Source organism: Convolutriloba macropyga, chromosome 3, assembly GCF_964194025.1.
Source record: "Convolutriloba macropyga chromosome 3, txConMacr16.3, whole genome shotgun sequence".
Taxonomy (NCBI): Eukaryota; Metazoa; Xenacoelomorpha; order Acoela; family Convolutidae; genus Convolutriloba; species Convolutriloba macropyga.
The window spans coordinates 3776242-3801853 of NC_134470.1; the positions used below are offsets into that span (position 1 = coordinate 3776242).

The 25612-nt window shown below is 38.4% G+C and overlaps 3 protein-coding genes across 3 annotated transcripts in view; 1 reads left to right on the forward strand and 2 right to left on the reverse strand.

Annotated features, from left to right (window-relative positions):
• The window catches only part of LOC142335838 (nucleoprotein TPR-like), a 36128-nt gene extending 19658 nt beyond the window's left edge, over positions 1 to 16470 (reverse strand). The window contains exons 1-4 of the mRNA XM_075384166.1: positions 15720 to 16470; positions 11355 to 15219; positions 8506 to 8904; positions 6514 to 8161 (exon numbers count right to left, since the gene is read on the reverse strand). Coding sequence (XP_075240281.1) covers positions 6514 to 8161; positions 8506 to 8904; positions 11355 to 15219; positions 15720 to 16363 — 6556 coding nt within the window. The 5' untranslated portion in view covers positions 16364 to 16470. The remainder of the gene's footprint in view (positions 1 to 6513; positions 8162 to 8505; positions 8905 to 11354; positions 15220 to 15719) is intronic.
• The window catches only part of LOC142335883 (uncharacterized), a 126287-nt gene that overhangs the window by 31073 nt on the left and 69602 nt on the right, over positions 1 to 25612 (reverse strand). The gene's annotated exons all lie outside the window — the stretch shown is intronic.
• LOC142335839 (uncharacterized) lies at positions 20859 to 24142 on the forward strand. The gene is made up of 3 exons (XM_075384167.1): positions 20859 to 22199; positions 22563 to 23568; positions 24126 to 24142. The coding sequence occupies exons 1-3, from the start codon at positions 20859 to 20861 to the stop codon at positions 24140 to 24142; spliced, it is 2364 nt and encodes a 787-aa protein (XP_075240282.1).

Below are 25612 nucleotides of genomic sequence, written 5' to 3' on the forward strand. Positions count from 1 at the left end.
TGGCACTAGTTCCAAAACATCTGTCGCCAAAAATAAAGCATGATCTAAACAAATTTAGCTCACAGTTTGAATCGATCTGGATAAATCTCACCATCGCAAATACACAACAAGTATTACTAAATATTTCTTACTGCCCGAATAAAAAACAATCTAGCTTGTTTTTAAATGAATTAGCTTTAAACCTTGACTATGCTACCACTGAAAATCAGCAGACAATTGTGACAGGCGATTTCAACATTGATTTTTAAAAAAGGGCGAACGAGAAAAACTGTGTAGTAACTACACCTTGTGGACTACAGGTTCAGAATAACAAAGAACCAAAAAGAATCTCCAACGACTCAAAAACTCAAACCTTAATTGATTATCTCATATGTGAACCCAGCTTATTCGAAAAAGTTTTCGCTTGTGATACTAACCTAAAAAGTGACCATTTTGGTGTTTTAGGAATTTTTAACTGCTATGCAAAAGCAAAACAACCCCGATTGATTAAATATATTCATGACAAGAGCAACTATAAAAAATCAAGCTACCAAACATCTGTAAGGGACTTAAATTGGTCACTTTTGTATAACAACAACTTGAACCCATCTCAAATGGTTGAAGTTTTTGATTATCTTCAAGCGCAAGTGTTAAATCAACATGCGCCTCTAAAAAATGCTTTATACGAAACAATAAAAATAGTTTTCAATTGGCTGATAAATGGCTAACTAGAAAAACTAAGTCTCTTAAAATTTCCAGACAAATTTTTAAACGACGAAAACTACAAAACATTTTTTAAACTAAAGCAAGATGTTTTAAAATCAGAAACAAATGATTTCAACAAATTTTACGCAATCTCATTGAAGCTGCGGCAACGGACAGGCAAAAGTGGCAACTGATAAATGAAATACGGAATCCGAGAAAAACGCAAACGGACATTAAATGTTTGAGAAACGGTTTCGGAGACTACATAATGGAGATTATAAAAATGGCAAACCTTAATTTTCGATTTTCTCAACTTGGCCAATACAAAGGACCAAAAGTTTACAGCGGCCTTAGAGAGAAAAACAACCCTTCAAAACGAACATTCAGTTTCCGTTTTGTCACAGACAAGGAATGTTACGACGCCTTACGTCATCTCAAGGTAAGTAAACCACAAGGCCCTTCATCGATACCAGCATGGGCACTTAAAGATGCAGCGTCGGAACTTGTTCCACATCTGTCATTCATATTAAATCAATCCATCAAAGAACTAAGTTTTCCAAGTTTTCCAAGAAAGCCATTGTTATACTACTTTTCAAAAAAGGAGACAAAGAGGATCCAGGCAACTTTAGACCAATTTCACTCACACCATGTATATCAAAAATTTTTGAAACTCTTCTCAGAGACCAAATTGTAGATTACTTATGGGAGTGAAAAACTGATCACCAAAACGCAATACGGATTTAGAAAAAGATTTTCAACCACAGATGCAATCACGTACTGTACTGAGTTCATACGATCAGAAACTGATAAAAGTAAATATGTATCTGCTGCCCAAATGGATTTGTCCAAGGCTTCTGACTCTATAAACCAAAAAAATCTTGATGAAAATTAGATATGTTAGGTTTTAATACATCGTCTAGGCTATTAATCAGAAATTTTCTGTCTCATCGCGAGCAGCAAGTAAAAATACAAAACATTCTATCGGATCCAGTTGAACTCACAATAGGAGTTCCTCAAGGAACGGTCGTTGGTCCACTGCTGTTCAATTTATACATAAATGACATGCATAAATACCTTGACAACCAAACAGTGCTTATTCAATATGCAGATGACACAATCGTTCTCACATCCAATACCTCAATCGAAGATGGCAAAAAAATTGGAAATGGAAACAAAAGTTAATTACCTTTTTCCAATCAAATGAGTTAAGTCTCAATGCCTCTAAAACAGAGTTCATAGCAAAACAAAACGAACTGCCAATACACAAATGGTTGTTGACAATGTAGTCATTGATGAAAAAGAGGCGATCAAATACTTAGGTGTCCACATTGATAGATTATTAACTTTCCAAGAAGAAACAAAACACATACTAAAAAAATGGCTGCCGGTATTAAGACTATTTATACAATAAAAAGAACAATTCCAGACCATATGAAAAAAACTCATTCTCAACGCATTAGTGTTGAGTCACATACATTATTCAGCAACTATCATTCAGTCTATCAACCAAAATCTTGTTCTAACACTGGACAGACAACTTAATTGGGCAGTTAAAGCTAGCTTCTTTGGGAAAAAGTTTGATTCATCTAGAGATCTGAAACTAAAGCATAAAATTCTTCCTATGCATTTTTTGAAATTAAAGCGAATTAATTACATCTGGAAGATTAAAACCAACCAACTACCAGCATTTGATAAAAGCAGGGGCCGTGAACTTGAAACCTGGAAAATTAACAAAAATGAAAGAACTGGATTCGAGTACTGGGGCTATAAATTCAAGAGCTCAAAACTAGAAAATTCATTCGTTAGAAAAGCTTTCCAGGACTGGAATTCTTTACCTTGTCTCTTAAGAAAAAACGAAAATAAGAAAAATTTCAAAAAACAAATCTTTAATCATATTTATGAGGAATTTAATCATATTTTTGAGGAATTTAATCATATTTTTGAGGAGACCCTTGCATGCAGTTATCGGATTGTTTTTCTTGGAAACATGTAAGGTTTAAAAACTAACTTTTCTTGGGTTCCAATTCGAACAAGTTTTTTTTCAGTAATGACATTGCTATTATTATTGATACTTTGCACTGCCATTTTGTTTTGCGCAATCTACTTATTTGTTTTTGCACAGCAATAATGGATTGAATTCAGTGTTCATTTTTTGATTAAATGATTTAAATGTACTGGAGGAATTCTAAGTTCAATTCAATTGAAAGAGTTAGTGAGCAAGTCAGAAGTCAAACGAAAAAGAGGTTACAATCTTAAAACGAAAAAAGGTAAAAACGAATTACAAAAAAATAGCCGATGGCATACCCGAAACGACTCAAAGAGTCGTGCAATGAAAACTTTTACATAACCCTACCTATTTCAGAAATATGAAAGAAAGAAGCAATATACATTGCGAAAAAATCAATTTTTAATGAGAAATGTGGGTAGGTAGGTGTGTAACGTGTGCGTCTGTCTTTGTGTGTGGGTGTGTGTGTGCCCCCGTAAAATACCAACACTCCTCTTCGAGTCGTAACAAGTCCCAAAATACAATCCAAAGAACTGAATAGAAAACCTGTAATCAATGAATTATCCAGTATATTAAATGACAATTACGAGCCAACAACAAAAAAGTTTTACATATTTATTGAAAAGCAAAATTAGCATTTAAATTGTTGAAATTATTGGTGGAAATGAATAAAAGCTAAGGAAAAACAATAAACTGTCAAAAATCGGCAAAAAAGAGACGTTCTAAAGAATGCAGAACTCATTAGATGTATAAAATCGTTTTCAATGATATCTACAAAAAACTAACTTTGAGGCTAGCAGAAACATGTTTGGGCATATGACGTTTTCACTTTGAATTTAGGATTCCCAAGCAACCTCACTCAATACACTACGTACTTGATAGACTACGAAAGCCGGTAAAGCAACTCTAATGATCCTGTACTTTGTCGGTTTATCTTCATACCGTGTAAGTAATAGGTGAACTCATCTTGTAAAATGAAAAGAGATAGCACGAATACAATCGAAAACTTGGATTCTAAAACAGGAGGCTGAAAAATCATAATCAAGACTGCAGCTAAAGGCGATGTCTATTTATTTATATCAAATGAAAGAAACATAACCGACTCACATCGGAGGAATTACTCTCGCGCAACTAGTGGGAGCTCTAGAGGTTAATATACACCACTATTAAAATTTAAAATAAAAAAGTTACCAGTTTCTGCGCACTCACCATTTGACTTTTAGTAATAAATTGCCGTTAAATGAGTTCAGCTGCTTGAAATTGCGATTTAGAGAAAATCTTAGACCACGCAGAAATGTCGTTGGGGGTAGTTGGGGTGCGGAGAAGTTGGTGGGTCGGGGGTAGGTGTGTGGGTCGGGGGGTAGGCTAGTTTGGGGAAGGAGGAATTTAGATAGGTTGGAGGAACTTATATGGGATCAAAAATTCTCGAAATGAGCTTTTAACCTAGATTATTACCATCAGTTCTTAATTACTATAAATAACAAACTAGGCTTCTTTTTAAAGTTCATCGTTCGATAACAGAAGCCAAGGTTCTAAACAGAAGTCAATGTTTAAAAACAAAATTAAAATTCAAGTATTGACTTCGGCTAAAGAAAACCTGTAGAATACCAATACTCCTCTTCAAGCCGTTACACACACACACACACACACACACACACACACACACACACACACACACACACGCACGCACACACATACCACACACACACATACCACACACACACACATACCACACACACACACACACACACACACACACACACATACCACACACACACACACACAAACACACACACACACGCACACGCACACACGCACGTGCACACACACACACACACATACCACACACACACACACACACAATTACAATAATGGCTTCTCTTCGTGAGCAACTAAAAATGTGAAAAAACAAAACATAGCTGACAGATTGCCAGAAAACCACTGTGATTGCTTCGTAGACTTGTAACATACAAAACCACTGAAAAGGACTTACATTGATTTAGATTGACGTTTTCCAAACAACCTGAGAGCCTCACTTGACCTTAATACCTCCAAGCAACGGTAATTTTGAGAGTAAATCAGGCGATGAAAAATTTGTAAATGCAAAGATGTCACAATAAGGGTTAAACATGAGGTCACAAAACCAAAAAGTGCTCGAATTAGTGAACAAAGGTAACTTGAAGGAAGTGAACTAAAAAAAAATCTTGACGATCAAAACAAATCCTGAATTGCAATTCACAAGAGTTGTGATTCTAACCCTACTTGCTTTTTGGCAACTTTTACTGTTTCGGCTTGCCCGAATTCATAAATTCTACCTCTAGCAGAATTCAGAAGCCATTTAAAACTTCGTGCACGGATCTTCAAAAACGACAACAAGCAATTCAAATTCTTTGACTTGTGAAAAAGGGAAGGCAAATAGGAATAAATTACGCATCAATATCACGCATAGAGAAAACCATAGGGCATTTTCTAAACAATTTCAGACTCCCATTAATCATTCCTGCCAGATTTCGACTATATAACTGCAAATGACTCTCATTATACCTACTGTGATTGAATCCAGCAGGAAATTTTTTTTTTGGAAAAAGCTTTTCCTAGAAAAAAATATCAAAAACCGTAATATTTTGCAAATAATGGGCATTTAAAATCGTCTTTATGAGTTACCATTAATCATTTTTTGGCATCGTTTGTTAGCATTGAATGCCTTCATTTTAGATTTTTTGCTCAGCAATTGATGTTTAAAAGATCTTTGAATAGAATGCAACAAAACTGAAAATATCCTTGGGAAGTCATAAAAATTTCACAATTTTGAAAAGGCAGCAAAATTAGCTGAATCAAAAAAAAATATTTGAAGCGGAAAAATGACAAAATGGAACGCACCTATTTGACCCTACATTCAAATTACAGAAATCAAATTGAATTTTTCAAGACTATGTAGTATGTTGTAGATTTTTCAACAAGCGAAACCTTGCAAAGAAGGTTATTTAAAGAAGGCAAAACGATAAAAATTGTGACGAGACCTAAGAAAAGGCCCTCGATTAATGTACTCTATGAGCTTTTTCGGTAAAAAGAAGTCACAATCTTGAGGAAACTATTCTCAAGATACAAATGATAACATAGAAGACTAACATTCTAATAAAAAACAAAACACTAAGAATTGCCCTTCAAACCATTAGTTTGTCTCCTCAGCAGTTTAACAGTATATTTACAGGTTGCTGAGGCACTAATAGAACTGAATAGATGATTAATGCACTTGGGATTTACCAGTTTATCTTGTTTCCCGAAACGATAATTACGAAAACTCATTGGTCGGACAAAAATCGCATAGAAAAGAACAAGACTAAAATAATCGCAAAAAATGTGGCCTGAGAGCTATAAAAAGTAATCCTTTTTATGAACTGCATTTTTTCCCTCAAACCTAAACGTTAAAACAATCTAATGTAAAATTTGAATTCAAGGTAAAATTCATCAATGAATAATAATGAAATCTAAGAAACCTAACTACTAACGTACAGAGAAATGCTCTCGAACAACTAGTGGGAGCTCTTATCAATTGCCTGCTTCAGTCATGGGCGTAAAAGTCCCTCGAAAAGTCAAGACAGTCAGACAAAAATTAGTTCCTTCAAACGTCATTCGAGAGCGATTAAAAAGCTCAAAAAAGACAATTTCATGAAAAAACGTTACACAAATAACCTTCCCACTAAATTCTTTGAATTCTTACGCTCCATGCAATTCCCACAACGATTAGCAAGTTGTCAAATCAACTGAAAAAATCAATTAGCCAAGAAATATTAAATGGCTGGCTACCAAGCTTAACAGCTAACCTTCAACTTCATTGCTGCGTCGTGATCCACTGATCTCGCGCACAACTTCACACACATCAGTTTCACTCTCGTCTTCGGTTGTTCTGAAATATCCACTCTCCGTCTGTTCAACAGAGCTCATTTCATTGGATTGTCCTAACTGCTGATGATCAATCTGACCTCCAGTTTCGCCACTTGCCGTATTTCTGCTGATGGTCACAGCGAATGGAGATTCTCCGACTTGCGACTCCGTTGCATCTCCACTCGAAATGGTCGCAATGGCAGCATAAACAGCGCTTGGGATTTCGGGAAGCGATGACGTCAGAACTGCAGAACCCACTTGAGCACTATTATCAGGAGTAAATGACGAACTTATAAACGGCTCAACTTCGTTTACAGTATCGGAACTCATCGTTGGTTGGAAATTTACTTGCTGGGACTCTGTTGCGCTTCGTGAGGTGGACTGAATCAGTTCCAGTTCCTCGTTGGGAATGACCCTGGCTTTTTTTCCAGAAGAGTGCTCTTCGTCGCTTCCGGAGTATGTATCACGAGTTCTCTTAGTTGATGGAAGACTACTATCGGCAGGTCCGCCGTCCGAGGAACTTCCCACTCGATGGCTCACAGCCGATGGTCGATTAGCAGAAGTCGAAAATGGCTGGATAAGAGGCGTTGATGATCCCAAAATCGTATGTGAACTTGAAATTTCCTGCTGTTGCTGTTGTTCGGGCGATACTTGGGCAACTGGGGTTATCAAGTTTACATAAGCATTTGAAGCACCTAGACTTGAGCTTACGCTAGCAGAATGTACATGATAGGGTTGGATAGCCGCAGTTGTATCTGCTCTATCTGAACTTGAAGTTGGCAAATTGATAGTAGTTCGAGTCATCGGAATGACAAACGCCGAATTCGAAGAGCTAGCAGAAGGGTGCTCGACAACCAAAGGGGCAACACTGCTTAGACTTGCCTGCCCTGTCGGTTCCAAGTTTGCATTATCAATCGTGGTGCTGCTTGCAGCACTTGCGTGCACTGCAAATTCCTGTGAATGCGGCGGAGTTGGAACAGAGGAGATCTCGCCTACGGTTCTTACCTGGCGTTGAGCTCTAGCAGTCGGTGGCACATTCCCAACCAAAATGTTAGGGGAGGTGGAACTAGCGGTAGCCGTGTTAGAAGTTGAAGTTTCTCCGGTTGTATCGCTAGATTGCTGTTGCATAGATCGCAAGGGCTGCACGTGAACCACAGCAGGGGCCTGGCGACCTGATTGCATAGGTTTTATATTTGCACTTGGACGGTCCGAGTTCTTGTCCGGACGTTGGTGACCAGGAACAGCAAGCGTGGGCTGAGAACTTGACGGGGTGTCATCGCCTAGACGCACTTCTCTTGGCTTCGTTTTAGCGGCAGTTTCCAGAGCTTCAACTTTAGACTCCAGTGTTTCAATTTTGTTCTCGTACGTCAAGCACAGCTCTCGGAGTTTCTCACTCTCTTCTTGCTGTTTCTTCAAGTCCTCCTCTTTAGAGCCGATGTCGGTTTTCGCGGCTTCGAGTTGACGCAGCAAAGCTGTCGTCTTTTCCTTGTTGGCACTGATCACTTTCTTCATCTTCATTAGGAACTCTGACGTCTTCTCCTTCCTGGTCTCTGCTTTTGCGTTGTCCTGCTTCGACAACTCCAGTTCCTAAATGTAAGTAGCGATGAAAAGTTTATTGAGGCTTGATTTTAAAAAATTAGTATGCTGAAATCTATCATAACAACTCATTATTATATCGATGTTTCACTAAAAAGTGACAAAACTTAGTGCAAAGCGTTGCCTTTTGATCGAATAATACCACTTTTATGGTTACGTATTTGTTAATTTTAAAATGATTAGTGATGATACAAATTTTTATGGTCAAATTAGTACCGCTGGTCAGTACTTAATACCGATGTTGTTCAAGGTGAAAGAAAAACGCTTTGAGAAAATATAATGTTACAATAACATTCCTTGTTTCAAGAAAAAGGTCTTGCAATTAGATTACATACCTTTTTGAGAGTTTCGTTTTGGTTTTGCAAATTCTTCAATTTCAACTCATTTAGACTAGCAGACGTTCCTTCACTTGACGAGTTTCCCGCGCCTGTGGTCTTACTCAATGTCTGCTCTAATAGATTTGATCTCTTCTGACTCTCTTCCAACTGAAGTTTGATCTTCTTGATCTCAGAGATGAGTGACTCTGTTCGACCTCTCAACTCCAAAGTATCAGCTTCCGCCACAATACATTTCTCGCAGTTGTCGGCCACAGAAGCCTGATTGCTGGTCGAAGCAGCTGCAACCGATTCAGCCAACTGTCTCTCAAGTAACTCTTTAGCCTTGATCAGGTCTTCTTTCTGCTTCTCAAGTGAAACTTTTTCACCCTTGAGTTCGTCTGCTTCTTTGATAAGTTTCTAAATAAAAATAGATTAAACCGGGAGATCGAGCGTGAATCATTTCGACATCAATTTCCATCATACCCGTCAAGCCGGTCAAAAAGTGTTTTCAAAAAGCAAACATACCCGGCAGATTGCCGTAAAATAGCCGCCGTTGATTCCCATAACCAAGATTGGGATTGAAAGAAAACAAATGAAAAATGATTTTTGTACCCAAATAATATTAAAAAGCAAACTATTTTATGTTTGGAACTGAATATACTCCTGTTTCGCAGTGAGACGACACTGGGTGCTAGTAGCAATGCCAATAAGCGTGGTAAGTAAGAACAAAGTTCGAGTAACGGGCATCTAAAATTGGGTTTATGGGTTTATCCCCTTTCTATTTCCAATTTCGTTTTTCACACTGACTCTGTTCATTTTGAATTGCATTGCTGAGTAACTGCTGTCTAAAAACACATTTAGCAAAATGAGGGAAGAGTGAAACTAGCCTAGAGAAGTCATAAAAGATTTTACGCAAAATGTTGAACAAGCTGTGAACAAAGGTAAAGCGAAAAAATTTCAGTACGACGAAGTAAAAAAAACACAGCAGGACAAGTCTTGACGTACAATTCATCAAAGAATTTTCATTAAATAAACAAAAAACAAGACCTACAACGGACTATAAGTGAACTGTGAAAACCATTTCTTAAAATCAGATAAAAAATCAGACAAAAAAATTTGTCAAAAAGCCGCATGTTAACAAAAAACACTAGCGAGAAAGCAAATTTTTGTTCAAACACCGTTTTCTCACTCTACTTTAAAACTAGAGCAAAAAAATTTCACGCCGAAAAACTACTCGCTTTTTCGCTCCGCTACTTGTTTCGGCGTGACCAAACTAATCTAATTTGACTTCAAAAATCAAGGAAATATGTGAACAGACCTTTACAAAAAAGACAGCGCCCCAATACAATTCAAATTCTTTGAATTGTAAAAATAGGAGCGCTATAATGGCCGGCTGAGAAGCTCAGGCGGTTAATAAAAAGACAAACATAATCTAACTAACGTCGGATGAATTCCTCTCCAACAACAGGCTGGGGCAATTCAATCTAGAGAGGGAATAGATTCGAATTTATTATGGCTGCAAAAAAACCCACAGTGGTTCGAACCCACGACCTCCAGGATGACATTCTAACATCTTAACCACTCAGCTATAACTTCTTTGATTTTCAATCGCTCACAATCAGTTTCATTTTTGCTACAAACATTATTTAGGAATCAGAGCATTTAATTATGCAAAAATTAAAAGGCGAAGCATGAAAAGTCACTTGACAGCGACAAATTTTCTAAAACAAAAGTGCAAACACGGTCACGCAAAAATTTTGCACAAAAAACATACGTTTACAAAAATTACAACTAATACACACACCTACATACTTTGATCAAGAGCAATTTAACTGATGTTTGCCTGCTTTCGCGCGGGTGCAATATTTCACAACAGGATTTCAACTGATATTAGAGCTTTTTATAGGCCACATAAATTGAAAAAATAATACTAACCCCTGCATAAAAGAGTGAAAGAGCAGTTAGATCACCAGAGAAATTCAGGTCGAAAAAATCGAGAAGTCAAATCTATTATCAAAAGAAAAATTTGCAAAAAAACGACGTCAATATCTTTGTTCAAAATTTGGTCAGTCAGGAGCAATTAAAAATTAACAAAGGATAGAATACCAAAATTTGTTCAACTCAATATCTGGATATCTAGTAGTCAATTCCCGGTTATATATTGTAAACCTTCACAAACTTTTTGCAGAAAGCGCACAAAAAACGAAACTATAGAAAATTTACCAAATGAAAAATGAACTAATAATTTCTCAACTAACTGGCGTCTTACTGTTTTCAAATACAACAAATCCTTCAGAGCATATAGTTGCGCAAATCCTCACCCAAGTTTCTGAACGATCCCAAGATAAGACAAGCACTACTGCATTACGTGGCCAAAAATTAAGAAGATTGAGATAATTTTGTTTTTCAATTGCAATGCATTGCATGCTTGACCAGGAAAAAAACTACGATATGTGTAAACCCCAGAGAAGCAGGCTTTGTCTACCTCTTACAAACCCTTAAATCTGGCCACGTACTCAGAACATATAATTTATAAAAAAGATTTAACTAATAAAAAACTCTTAACCATGATACATTGACTTACTTTTACATCTATTTATGTTCCACAGAGCAAGCAATACTGAAATTCAATGAACTTTCTTTGAAATTTAAAAATACGCAACAAATAACTAGCGACAATATATACAAAATAGTTTTCCCCGAAAAAAAAACTTGATCTTCAAAATAGAAATAAATTCTTTATGCTCAATGTTTACAGTATTTTTGACAAGCGTAGTTGATTTCTGCAAAAGATACCGATAATTCAAAGCTATAAAGCTCTAAACCCGAATTTCACGGAGGGTTGGCACAAATGAAGCAAAAATTACCTTTTCGTTCTCCACTTTGCCTTTGGCGTACACCTGCAATTTATTGTATCGTGTCTTCAAGTTGTTCAATTCATCAGCTGACCCCTTGCTACCCGTGACCTTTGACTCCAAATTGTTCACCTGACCTTTCATAGTTTCCACCTGTTTTACCAAAGATGTTTTCTCCGTCTCCAAACTATTCTTAGCAGTTCTCAGCAAGTTCGCTTCGGTTGACGAGGCTTTGTACTTCTCGACAAACTCGTTTTTCTCTTTGTTCATCAAAAACAGGCGACTTTCGAGACCTTTCAACTCAGCGGTCAACGAAACATTCTTACTTTCTAACTCTTTAGCTTTAGCCAAAACTTTCTTGTTCTCGTCGGAATCAATTTTGGTAATTCGTTCCAGCAATTCATTATTGCGCGCCTTCCATTTAGTTATTTCATCAGTCATGATTTGAACTTCGCTCAAGTGCGCCTCCGCGTTCAAAGTTAAGGTTGCAATCTCATCTTTCAGAGGTTTTAGCGCCGCTTCTTCTGCTTGTTTTTGACTAGCCTTCTCAGCTGTCAGCTCGTCTTGTAACCTAGCAGCTTCCTTTCTCAAAAACGAGTTGCTATCTTGCAGAACTAGAACTTGGTCATTCTTTTTGTCGAGTTCCTCTTGCTGAGAAAGAGCTTGATACATCTTTTGGTGTCTTTCTTCCTCTTCTTTCAGCATTGATTCGAGCTCCGAAACTCGCTTTTGAGTAAATTCCAATTTTTGTCTCGAGCGCTCGCATTCTCCTTGGTTAACTTCGTACTTGGCCAAGTAAATATCCTTTTCTCGCCTCAAATGCCGGATTAACTCCAGCAAGTTTTCAGTCCCCGGAGGCGGGTTTTCCGGAATCTCGCCACTAATGCTATCGCTAAGGGAAACATCCAAAATTGAAGTTTTAGTTTTGCTAACCAGGGCTCCTAATTTGTCGATCTCTTCCAACAAAATCTGATTCTGTTGTTCTAAATCTTTAACTCTACTCGTGAAATGAGCTTCTTTGCTTTTGTAACTATTTAAGTTGAACTCGATTTGAGACTTGAACCCTTCAATCTCGATTCCCATCGATTCAATTTGAGCTTTAAAGCGGTCAGCTTCTTTAGATTTCTCCAACAGCTGCGATTCCAAGTTTGCAAACTGACTGGTTCCTTCTGATAATTTCTTAGTAGACGTCTCCAATTGGCCAGAAAGAACAGACAAATTCTCAGTTTTGTCATCAAGTTGCATTTTCAAGTTTTCGATTTCGTTTTTCAGGCCGTTATTGAGCACCAAAGCATTGCTGAGTTGGGATTCAAGATCGTCGCATTTACGGACAATCTTACTATGCGAAGAATCGGAGTTATCCACCATCACTTTTAGGTCTTCTCTTAACTTTGTATTTTCATTTTCAAGGTTGGCGATAGTTTGGAAATGCGCCTTTTGGCTGTTCGAAAGCTCTTTAATCTGCTTCTCAAGATTTTCTATCTTTTCTTTCTGTTGGGCAGTATCAGCATCGTATTTCTCTTCGGACACGGCACACATGTGTTTGTAATTTTCAAGATGTTGTTCCAAAGTTTTCTTCTGCGTTTTCACAACTTCAAGCTCAGATTCAACTTTCTCTAAGTTCATAGACACGTTCGCTAAGTCCTCTTCTTGTGATGATCGAGAAACATTAGCGTCCATGGATTCTTGCCCGCTCAAATTGTGCTTGGAAACCGCAATTCCGGACTGTTCCAGTTGCGAGATCTTCAGTTGCAGCTGGTTCTCGCTAGTAGCCAGATCGTTTTTGACCTTTGTCAACTCGACTGTAGTTTGTTTATTCTTCTCCATTTCGGCGTTCATTTTCTCTCCTAAATCTTTCAGCCTTGTTTCATAATCCTTGACACAGTTTCGTTTCTCAGTTTCAAGCTCGCGATTTTTCTTTTGCGAAATGTCTAAGTTCGCTTGCAAAGTTCCAATCGCCTTTTGATACCGTATTTGCTGGTCATTTGCGTTGAACTCAAGCGCGTTCTTCAAAGAATCGATGTTCGCCATTAAATTACTCTGAACACGTTTTTCTTCCAAAAGTCTGTCACGTTCTCTCACTAAATGTTTCTCTGTATTTTTCCAAACAGATCGTTCGGATTGGAGAGATTGCAGCTGAACATAAGCAGAGCTGTATTTTTCTTGAGCAGCGCGAATGTCGGTGTTCAAAACGTCAATATTAGCCTGCATTTTGGCCTGCGTTGAGGACATAGCGTTAACTTTACTTCGGTGACTTTCAAGTTCTTTCTGCAACACCGACTCGTTTAACTCTTGCATTTTGACCTTATCGTTCAAGCTGCTGCTGGCGGTTACTAACTTGCTGTTTTGAAGTCTTAAATCAGAATTTTCTTTCTGGTACTCAAAACATCTCTCGTTAGCTTGAACTTCAGCGTTTCTAGTTTCTTCTTTCCACTGTTTCACTTCTTCTTTTAGCTCCTGAATAACACCTTGAAGCGTTTTGCGTTCTTCTTCGCTCATTGCAGCTGCAACTGTCGCTTGTTGTATTTGTTGAATTTTAGTCGGCGTCAGAGCTGACGCCGATTCACGAGATCCAATCACGTTACTCTCCACCTCTGATTGGTCCGTATCACGACCAATAGAACTCGCCGACTCCTCGCGTTGCTCGAGCAAGACTTTGTACATATTGTTCTGGCGTTCACTTTTAGATAAGAGATCTTTCATTTTTCGCATTTCATCCTGGTATAAATCGTTTTCATCAACCGAGTTTTTCAGCTTCATTTCTAAGTTTTCCAATTTAGTCCTGTATTTGCCTTCTTGTTCCGCTTCTTTTTCGTCAGATATAGACCTCAGCGCAGCTAATAGCTGGGTGTTTTTAACTTGCAAATCTACAATATCCGAATACTTTACTAAATTCAGAGAAATTATCTTATCGCTGTCATTAGAGAAAGTTTCGTCCATAATTGATTCTGGATTCCCGGGCTGGTTCCGGTCATCAACAACATGACCTCCTTTCAACATCGTGTTTTCTCTTATCATATGCTGCAACTGTTTACAAAAATCGTCCTTCGTTTGCTCAAGAGAAGCATTTTGACGTTTCAAATGATCGTTGCCTCGTTGCAAGGATTCAATCGTACTTTTCGCTTTCTGGCTCTGCACCATTGCAAGGTCCAATTTTTTGGTCAAATCACAATTGGTTATCAAACTTTTCTCGTAATCCTGTTTCTGTTGCTTCAAAATTGGCGCCTTTTCCTGGACTTCTTGAATGATTTGATCCAGAGACTTCTGCAACCGTTGGTTCTCCGCTTTCTGGTTGTCAAGTTCCGCAGTGGCATCAACATAGTTACTGTAAATTTCAGTGAATTTCATACCACTTTTCATTTGCTTACTAATAGCCTCAGCGCTGGGCGACATTTCAACTAATTCCTTATTTTTCCTCGACACCTCAATTAACTCATTTGCACGCTCCAACTCTATTTGCATCTTTTCCATTTCAGAACTCGATTCTTCTTTGAATTGATCAAACTTGGCACAAGTTTTCAAATACTTCGTTTCAACTTCAGCTTTCAAGTTTTCAGCATCAGAAACCATCTTTTGCAACTCGGCTACTGCATTTAAAAGATTTTTGTTCTTGGCTTCCGCTTCGTCGTTCGCTTTTTGATACAACTCGGCAAGTTTAGTTTGATTAGCAATTTCTTTCTGATAGTGACTTTCGAGCCCGCAATTATACTCCTCAGCATCACGAAGTTTGTCAATGTACTTGGCGACTTGAGCCTCATATTGTTTGTTCACTTTAGTTGCAGCCTCCAATTTTCGTTTCACAACTTCGTGTTCGTCGTTTAACTTATCGAGCTGTTTCTGAACGTCCGAAGCCGCGAATATTTTCTCCCGTCTCAGCCTTAAAAAGATATTGAATTCAATGAGAGAATACATATACAACCCTACCAGTACTTTTATTACTTTTGATGCTAAGATTTTAAAATTTTTTGGAACTACGTTAGCGTCCACCCCCCGCTTAATGGGTGCATATTATCTACAACCCCCAGACACACGTGCTCTATTAAGACACTTCGTTGCTATGTACATGATGGCACGCATTTGCTGCCGGAGGTTCGGGGCGTGATGTAAAAGCAACAGTGTTGGCAATCAATTAACATAAATCGACTAACGTCGGACGAATTGCTCTCGAGTGTTTTTAATGACCCCCAGTTGCAAATTATATGTTGTTATATAGCACGTTACTAAGTAAGAAAATAGCACGTGCGCCTGGGGGTCATAAAAAATTTATGCTCACTAAGATGGGGGGGGGCGAAACAGAATAGATCCGATTTTTTCATTAAAATCGAAGGCAACTGTTGAATAATTCAAAGAACGTAAAAACTAAAATACAAAACCAACCTCTGAATTTCGTCATGCTTGCTCATCAACTCATCAGATTGTTTCGCAATTTGCACATTTAGAAGCTCGATTTGGTTCTTGGCTTGATTTGTTTCAAAACGGTGGTTGTCTTCAGAGCTTTTTGCCTTCTCAAAACTAGCCTGCGCTTCATACTTGGAATTCATCGCATCTTTGTAACTCGCAGACAGCCGTTTGTTCTCTTCTGTCAAGTAACTCAACTCTTGCGATCTCGACTCCAAAACTTGGTTCAGATCCTGCTTTTCTACAGTTAAACAATCAACTTTACTTTGCAAACTTTCAGCAAAAGTTTCAGTAGATTTATACTTTTCACGTAGCTGTAAAACTTCATTTTTGGTGGCTAACCCTTCGTCGCTATACTGTTTAATTTTAGCCGATAGTTCATCGCATTTCTTCACCTCTAACGTGTAGTTATCTTGCAGCTTCAAACAGTTTTGCTCCAAATCATAGTAACGTTGCTCAAAATCAATTTCAAGAGATTCATGCTTCTCTTGAAGAGCAGAAAGTTGCTTTTCAAAATCTTCGCGTTCAACAATTACTTTCTTAATGCTATCAATCGCGGTCGAAGATAACTCATTTCTTATTTCTTCCGAAAAGTATTTTTCAATAGAGACCACTTCGCTCATTTTTGGTTCTTCTAGAAATCAAGAGATATGTTTTCAAAAACTCGGGAATTCGCCAATGTCAAATCATTGGATTATCTGAAAAAACAATGACAATATACTTCATGTTTTAGGATATTTATTTATGTGCTTGTGGTTATTCTAGCAGAAGTTATTATTGCTTTAAAAATGATCTTCAACTGCTGCATACTTTGAAGTTAAAGCATGAAAGCGCATGAATTTCAAAAGATTTAGAACTTTTAGCGCATATTTTTAAAGGCTCAAAAGTAACAGAGGGAAGTTTTCGAGAGCTAATAACAGAAGCCTGAGACCTCATTGACAAACAAACAACAGTTCTCCCACGAGCTGAGAGCTCAAATTTGAAGCATGCTGACAAGAGCCAACAAAATGCAAAGTAAACGCTCTTCTATTGCAAACTGTCGCACACTTTTAGACACATTCCACCTAACCCTTTTAGCCCCAAAACTCCGCCCCCACCGGGATTTGAACCTACGCCTCAGAAAATTTTTTTCTATTTGAGCTAGATGTCTTAACCACTGCGCCATCCGAGCTTTGGTTCCTTTAACTTCGAAACTAACTTTATTAAGCTACAGCTATATGGCTGAGCGGCTATGCTGATCAAAACAAAATCTGCGTGAAATATTTGAATGTTATTTATATTCAAAGATGCGTTTAATATTTGAATTTTAGTTATATTCAAAGATATTTAAATGGGCTCAACAAAACCAATATTAGTTATACACAAATATATTTTTAATGTGCCCACAACAAAATCCCATAGAACATATTCAAAGATATGTGCTCACAAGATAATGAATGATAATACAGATATTGGAATGATCCCACTACAAAATCGAATTATAGCGCATATTAGTTATATATTCTAGTTTTGCGTTTTGTGAACTACAAACAAATATCCTTTAGTTTCTGTACTTAATCATCCTCCTCCTCTCTTCCACTTCTTTCTGCCTCCGTTATCCGTCTTTTCCTCGGAATATCTCTTTCTCGATTATTTCCCTCGTTTTCTTCAAGAACAGCATTAGAACTTGTACTCGGATGATTATCTTCACTCTCGCCCTGACTTTCATTTGCTCTTCTGATTTCTTTGGCCATGTAGCTCCGGTTGTAAATCATCAACCCACAGAACTCTCTCAAACTGAGAGTTGTCATCTTTCTTTCCCAATGATCCCCGAGTTTGGTGAATCTCTTAAAATGGAAGTAAATGGAGCGATAGGCCCTGTCCGGGTTGTAGATCTGGAAGCTCAGTCGGCAGTATGATTTGGCGCAAACCATATAGTCCTGAATCACCTCGCAACGAGATGCATCCGTTTCCATTGATTCGCATGGGGTCAACGTTGTTTTCTTGTGTGTTCGGAAACTCAGTTGTCCATAAGCAATAATGGACTCCAATTGCTCTGAGAAGTAGAAAATGTCAAGCATTCTATGGAACACTCCTTTAGGCAACTCTACAGTTTGCTCGAGCGCTTGCGTCGATTCTACTCTTTTTTCGAATTTCACGTTGTCTTCAGTAGAAGATATTAGAAGGCTTTTGGCACAATGTCTGATTGAATACAAATAGACCTGGTCAAAGTCGTCTTTGGTAGCCATCAAGATAATATGTTCTGTTTGAGAATTGGTTAGATTTAATATTCAACTGTTAAGACTGCAATAATAAACTGAAAGTGAATTTGGCGATGGATTTTATCAACGCAAACTATCGTGATAACATAAAATTTATAGCTGACAGCGCGTGAACAAAACTTAATGAATTTTAAATAAAATCTGTTATGTAATCCAGATAAGTAATTGAAGGGAGACACGTCGTCTTTGGGAGTTGGGATATCAGTTTGCCTCATTGATAACAATTTGGAAAACAGAATAGAACAGCAAATTGAAATTTAATAGTGAAAAACGACTCGAAAGATATAAAAGCTGTATATTTTCTTCAAAACGAAAGAGCAAGGTATCTGACTAATGTAATGAGTGCCTCTATATGGGAGAAAAAAGTATGAAATCTATAAAAAAAAGTATGGAAAAGTATGAAAAATATTAAATCTGTATTCAATTTCTACAAAAATGAAGGGCCGCTTTTGCAGATATACCAGTAATATAGTTTCAGTTAGAGGTTCCTTCTCTGTGCCAAGCATTCTACGTTACTGGGGTAAAGCAAAAGCAGGGAAAACTTCATTTCAAGAATCAGTCAAAAAGATGGCGGAAAATGATTGCAGCTGGACATTTTCCTAACTCGGCTTGACAAATGACCACTGAGATGTAGTTTTCTTGATGCCTCGGACCGAGACCCTCAAGCAAACTTAGAGGTTCTCCAGCTGCTGACCTTGACAAATTCCGTCTTGGCTCAAGAATCGCTCCTAGCTCTATGCAAATATGCAAAATGCAAGGTCCACTCAGGACGAAGAGCAATTATGGCTAAGTTTGTAGAGGGCCTAATTTTCGAAAAAATCCAAAATTTTTCAAAATCACCCAAAGGGTCCCCCCTTTGAAAATTTTCGAAAAAATCCAAAATTTTTCAAAATCACCCAAAGGGTCCCCCCCTTGAAAATTTTCAAAAATTTTCGAAAAAATCCAAAATTTTTCAAAATCACCCAAAGGGTCCCCCCTTTGAAAATTTTCAAAAATTTTCGAAAAAATCCAAAATTTTTGAAAATCACCCAAAGGGTCCCCCCTTTGAAAATTTTCAAAAATTTTCGAAAAAATCCAAAATTTTTCAAAATCACCCAAAGGACCCCTTTGAAAATTTTCGGGGAAAAATTTTCGAAAAAATCCAAAATTTTTCAAAATCACCCAGAGGGTCCCCCCTTTGAAAATTTTCGAAAAAATCCAAAATTTTTCAAAATCACCCAAAGGGTCCCCCCTTTGAAAATTTTCAAAAATTTTCGAAAAAATCCAAAATTTTTCAAAATCACCCAAAGGGTCCCCCCTTTGAAAATTTTCAAAAATTTCTGCTTTAGATATCACAATGTGGGATTGCAGCAGTTGTAGAACCGCGTTCAATACCAGACGAGATCTTATAATTCATCGGGAACAGCAACACGCCGCCGAGCCAAGTCAATCGTACAAATGCGGTGAATGCTCCGGTTACTATACTACATCGCGTAGTTTAGTCAGACATTTGAGGACAATTCATAACAGTGGGCGTTACCTGAAATGTTTATCATGTCAGACATTCTTCTCTTCACAACAGAAACTAAGTGACCATTGCGCTACAAATCATGACATCAACAATACATTAGCCTCCCGTGCACGGGTCCAAAATACTGGGAATATGTCTGTTTTACAAACCAGGCAATCTATTCGTGGTTTCTTTAAAACATTCCGATTCAAGCCTTCAAGTGACGAGGTTTTTGATTCCTTTGAATACTTTGTAGCAAACGAATTGAGTTTAATTGGTTTTATTGACAGCCACATAGATTCCCAGACCATGAAACTTTCGCTGTGTGTTTCAATTGACTTTCTAAAACCCATTACATTAGACAAAACCACTGCCTACTTCACCAGCTCAATGGAAACTGTTTCGCGAAAATTGACCTCAGAAGAATATTACTCACATGTTGACCAAATTATGACTCAAATTAATATCTTTTGTACGGGTGGTAGTGGTTGGGTTATTGATCGAATGAAGAGTCTTGACGTGAAAATAAATAAATACAGTCCATTGAGACCTGCAACATATATCCCGACTCCAAAGAAACTGGAGAGTTTGAGAAGAAGTATCCTTAACATCAAAAATTTGAGCGATAGCTTTTGTTTCATCTATTGTGTTCTGGCCGCGCTCTTTCCCGTTCGAAAAAATCAACAACGTCCGAGCAGCTATCGATCACACTTTGATGACCTGAATTTCAATAAAAGGACTATGCCAATGCCTCTCTCAGCTATTCCAGCGTTTGAGAAAAAAAACAATCTAGCAGTGAATGTCTATGGACTTGAAGGGAATGAAATTTTTCCTGTCTATCTTACGAAGCAGAGGAGTGTTCAAATCACTAAAATACATCTTTTAATTTTGTCAGACGATCAAAAATCTCATTATTGTCTGATCAAAAATCTAGATCGACTCCTCAAGACGCTGCTGCGTTCTGAGCGAACAGCTAGATCCAAAAATAATGTCAGAAAGTTTTGTGATCGGTGTCTACAGAGTATTGACAAGGGCAAATTGATGCAGCATAGACGACTTTGCTTCGATCAGGAGCCTCTGCTGATCCAAATGCCAAACGAGCTAGAAACATTGAAGTTTAAAAGCTTTAATCGCCAAATTCGGTGTCCCTTTGTTGTTTACGCTGACTTGGAGGCATTTGATGTCAAAAAAGACTCTTTCACCGACATGTTGGAAGACTATTCTGGAAGCACACTAAACAACATGGGTGCTGCCACCCTGCATATCGAAGATCAGTTTCCATGCAGTTTTGGTGCGGTTTTGATAGATGTAAGAAGTGGGAAAGCTGAGAAATAAATTTTTTACCGCGGAGACCAAGTTATTGGTGAAATGATGAAAACCCTTAGGGAGTGGTTGAAATGGGCTTACCAGGAGCAACAGAAATTCCGAAAACTCGCAATGAATTTGGCAGACAAAGCAAATTTTTTGGCATCATGGACTGCTCCTTGCTGCATATGCAATGAAGAGTTTGATGGTTGTGAAGAAGAGAGCAAAGTTGTTCATCATTCTCATTTGACAGGAGATATTCATGGGGTTGCTCACAGGAAATGCAACCTTGATTGCAGTGTGATGAAATTTTTACCAGTGTTCTTCCACAACTTTTCTCGCTACGACTCTCACCATATTATTAAGGACTTGGAAATCTACGATGGAGAAGAGTTAAATGCAATTGCTAAAACAGATGAGACCTTTATCTCGTTTTCGGTGCGTGTACCAGTTGGAAGTTATGTCGACAAAAGAGGTCTCACAAAATGCATCAAAAGTGATATTCGGTTTCTGGATAGTCTGAACTTTATGGCGTCGGGGTTAGACGCACTTGCACAAACACTCTCTGACGAAGACCTTAGTCTTTTGAAACAAAATTTCTCTCCTGATTCAGAGGAAATGTTTAAAAAGATTAGGAGGAAAGGTTTTTTTCCCTATGGCTACTTGGACAGTTCTGAAAAATTCGATGCCCCCTTTCCAGATTACGGTCCTGACTGGGTCAATACGCTCTCGGGAAAGATTGATCTTACTCTGGAACAGTATCAGGAAGCTCGCGAGATGTATCATTTGATGGGCTGCAAGAATTTTGGAGATTATCACGATGTTTACCTAAAAATTGACGTACTTTTGCTGGCAAGTGTTTTTGAAAAGTTTCGCGACGTCTGCTTGGACGTGTACAATTTGGACCCTGCTTGCTTTTATAGCGCGCCAAATTTAAGTTGGGATGCAATGCTAGTGACGACTGGTGTCGAGTTAGAATTACTGCAAGACTATGACATGTTGTTGTTCTGCGAAAAAGCGATCAGAGGTGGGCTGAATGGCGTCGGATCTTTGCGGTACTTTAAGGCAAACAACAAGTATATTCCTGATTTCAAAAGCAATGAAACTTCGGTTTTTGGAGCCTTCTTTGATGTTACTTCTCTGTACGCTGGGACAATGATGAAAAAATTGCCGATTGGTTCTTTTGAATGGGATGATACCTTGACAGTGGAGACGATTTCGGCTCACGATTGCGAGGGAGAATACGCATTCTTTGTTGAAGTTGATCTTGCATATCCCTCTGAGTTGCATATCGACCATCAGGATCTACCACTAGCTCCCGAAAAGCTTGTGATACAGTCTGATTGGCTGTCCGAGTACTGTTCTGAATTCAATGAGAAAAGAAATGCGGATGTTCCGAAGCTTGTAGAAACACTTTTTGATAAAAAGAATTATATTTGCCATATAAAAAACCTGCAGTTTTATATCCAGAATGGACTTCAAATCGTCAAAATTCACAATGCACTCAAATTCAAACAGTCCAATTGGCTATCATCATATATAGAGAAAAACACAGTCATGCGGAAGCAGGCCAAGAGTCCTTTTGAAAAAAATTTTTACAAATTGATGTCGAATGCTTGTTTTGGTAAAACAATGGAAAACAAGCGAAACCGACGAAATGTTCATTTTGTTAGCAACGAACAAGAAGCAATGAAGTTTACCAGCAAACCAAACTATAAATCCTTTCAGATTATTAGTGAAAATTTGTGCTCTGTGTCCTTGTCACAGCAAAAGATATTTTGGGACAAGCCCACGCCTGTCGGAGCGGCTATTCTAGATCTTTCCAAATTGTCATTGTACGGTTTTCACTACAATGAAATGAAGCCGCGATACGGACAAAAAATCTTGGTGACGTATAAAGACACTGACTCTCTTCTTTACCGAGTTGAAACAGATGACCTCTATGAGGACATGAAAGAATTTAAACACCTCCTCGACCTGTCCGACTATCCCTCTGATCACCCATTGTTTGACCCAACCAACAAAAAAGTTCCCTTGACAATGACGGACGAGCTCAATGGACAAATACTAGAGGAGGCTGTCCTTTTGCGTTCGAAAATGTACAGCATCAAGTATCGGGGAGGTGCTAAGCAGAGCGCAAAGGGAGTGCAAAAAAGTGTGAAAAAAAGTTTACATCATGACAAGTTTGTTAACTGCTTGAAGAACAGAACAACTGAAAGGGCGCCAATGACACGCATTACGTCAGAGAACCATCAAATTATTGTAACAATGACAAACAAAATTGCCTTGAGCTGTTTCGACGATAAACGATATATTTTTGAGCCAGGTATAGATACCCTGCCACATGGACACTTTTGGCTCAACCAAGAGAGGGAGTCATCAAAACATGCAAATGGTGACTGTGAAACTTCTTTCTATCAGTTTTGTGAGAGTGATGGTGGCGAAAGCAGCACCGAGAGTGCATCAGACTGCAGTGAGCTGTCGTTGGTTGGCCAGCAGAATAACAGCGATGAACGTGCTGCTGCCGCAACTGATACTTTTGATGTTCCAGATCCCGGGTTTCTTCCGCGCGACTTGCACGCTGACAGTGACGAAAGTAATATTGTTGATTGGGATGCACTAAGCACAACTGACGACGCTGAAGAAAGCGACAGTCGTCGTAACCCCTTTATTGATGACGAAGCAATCGAAGAAGCCGATCGTGTGGATGATGAGGCAAACGATGATGAAGATGGTTATGACGATGTTGATGATTGTGGTGGTGGTGGTGGTGGTGATGATGGTGATGATGATAATGGTGGTGGTGGTGATGGTGACGATAAGCAAGCGGAAGAAAATGATCTAAAGCTCTCTTCTTCTTCTTTTCCGAGATCGAAGCGGAGGAGGTTAACAACAACCCTGCTGGATTCAGATTGAGTACAAGAATAATGTATTTGAACAAGTTATATCAAAGTAAAACTATAATCGGTACATAATCTAGAATTGAAAAACCGCACCAAATTTATTTCACTCATAAACTTTATGTCATCCAAGACTGAGGCACATTTTGCGCGAAACTGTTCATCAGATACCAGACACTTGCTTTTCAATGTAGTAGTCCCTTTGGAGAAAAACAAAAAAGCCGCGTATATACAATACAATCCGCAAAGGTTGGATGATGCTTTCTGGACTGATGATGATATTTCGTGCAAAATGTATTCCTGATTATTATATAACATTTGTAGCCTGGTATAAACATCGATAAAGAAAGCAAGTGGTATATTTAAACTGTTCCAAATTATAATATTTTGACGCAAGTTACAACTTTTTTTACGAGAGTTTCTTTTATAGGACTGTGGAACGGTTAACAGTAAAATCCAATGAGTGCCTTTCATGTTAGATTTTGATGTGTTTATTATTTGAAACATTGTGCGCTTTTTTGAAATCTTTGGAAAGTTTTCTGCCGACCAAACTCCTCCAAATGCGAATTTTAGTTGTCCAATTTTTTTCACAACTGCAGTAATAGAACGGTTATCCATAATGAGGTTAATTATTGCTATTTAAAATTTGGTTTTTGCTAATGTCTCGGGCGCTGTTTATGAAGACTTGGCTAAACTTTTCACCAATCAAGTAAAGCTCTATGGCTTCTGTCAGAGCTGTCTCAAAAGAAAGCTTGAGGGTAATTGGTGATCCGGTAAGTTCAGGAAAAAGTGTAAGTGACTTGGAGGCTTCTTGCGAGGACGTCAAGTCGAACGTTAGCATAAAGTGATCGTCAAAATCGTCAAGCTGGATACCGTTACCACCGTTTTTAAAACCCAAAGCAGTCAATGTGTTGTGATACAGACGAGAATTGTTTCGAGCATCAACTGGAGTTCCAGCAATTGGCAAACCGTTTCCGCGACTGATTTCCAAACGTGTTAATCCAAATTTGATGTAGTGGAACGGGTCAGTTGTTAATGTACCTCGAAACCTTGCATTCGCTATCATGCACATTGTTATTCTCCGAATTGGTTCTGTTCCAAAAATAGACTCCTTGACAAAACTGTTTTGACCCGACTGAATAATGTAGCTTTTGGAGAGACTCTCGATATAGGGATACCTTGCCGGAGCTTTCAAAAGTGCACGCTCAATAGAGAGCTTTACTGATTCCGTAAGGGTTATTTTTCTCACAAAAATTGATGCTTTTTCGACGACCGCAGTGAACGATTTTTTGGCGTCATCGCCCTAGCCAATGAGACTGAACTCGTTGCTGGAGCGATAGAGCTTGATCCGCATACTAACATCTGGCAACAAAAGTCTTTCACACGTAAAAAAATCGACATATAGAGCTCCATAAAAGTTGAGCCGATAATCGGAGGCTAGAGTGTTTTGCAGTCGTTTTGCGTACCACTCTGTTGTAGTTCGCTTGTCGTCTGGATCAGGATTGTAGGTGTAGCCTTGACAGGCGGCCCACGTTTCTTTGCTATCCTTGTTTGTGGTCAGCTCAGTCTCTATGAATGCGCGATGGTGATACGTGTTGTTGCTGTCTGCTATCAGGCAACCGTTCAAGTAAAGCTCTGCTTGCGAGAACAAACTATGAAGCGTATTGTTTGTGAAAAAAACTGCTGTGCCGTCAGATGCTTTCACTTTATCTCTTCCGTCTTTATCATAAATGCTTGCTACTAGAGACAAATGAATGTAATTCATGTCAATACAATTCCTATTGTCCCCTTTAACAACAAAAATCTAGAGTAGGCCCATTTGGTCCGTACTGCGTGAAAACCTCTTGATCGTAAGCACTTTCATAATTGACCAAAACACTAGGTTTCTCAAAAAATCCAGAGCTGTGTGAGTTACTG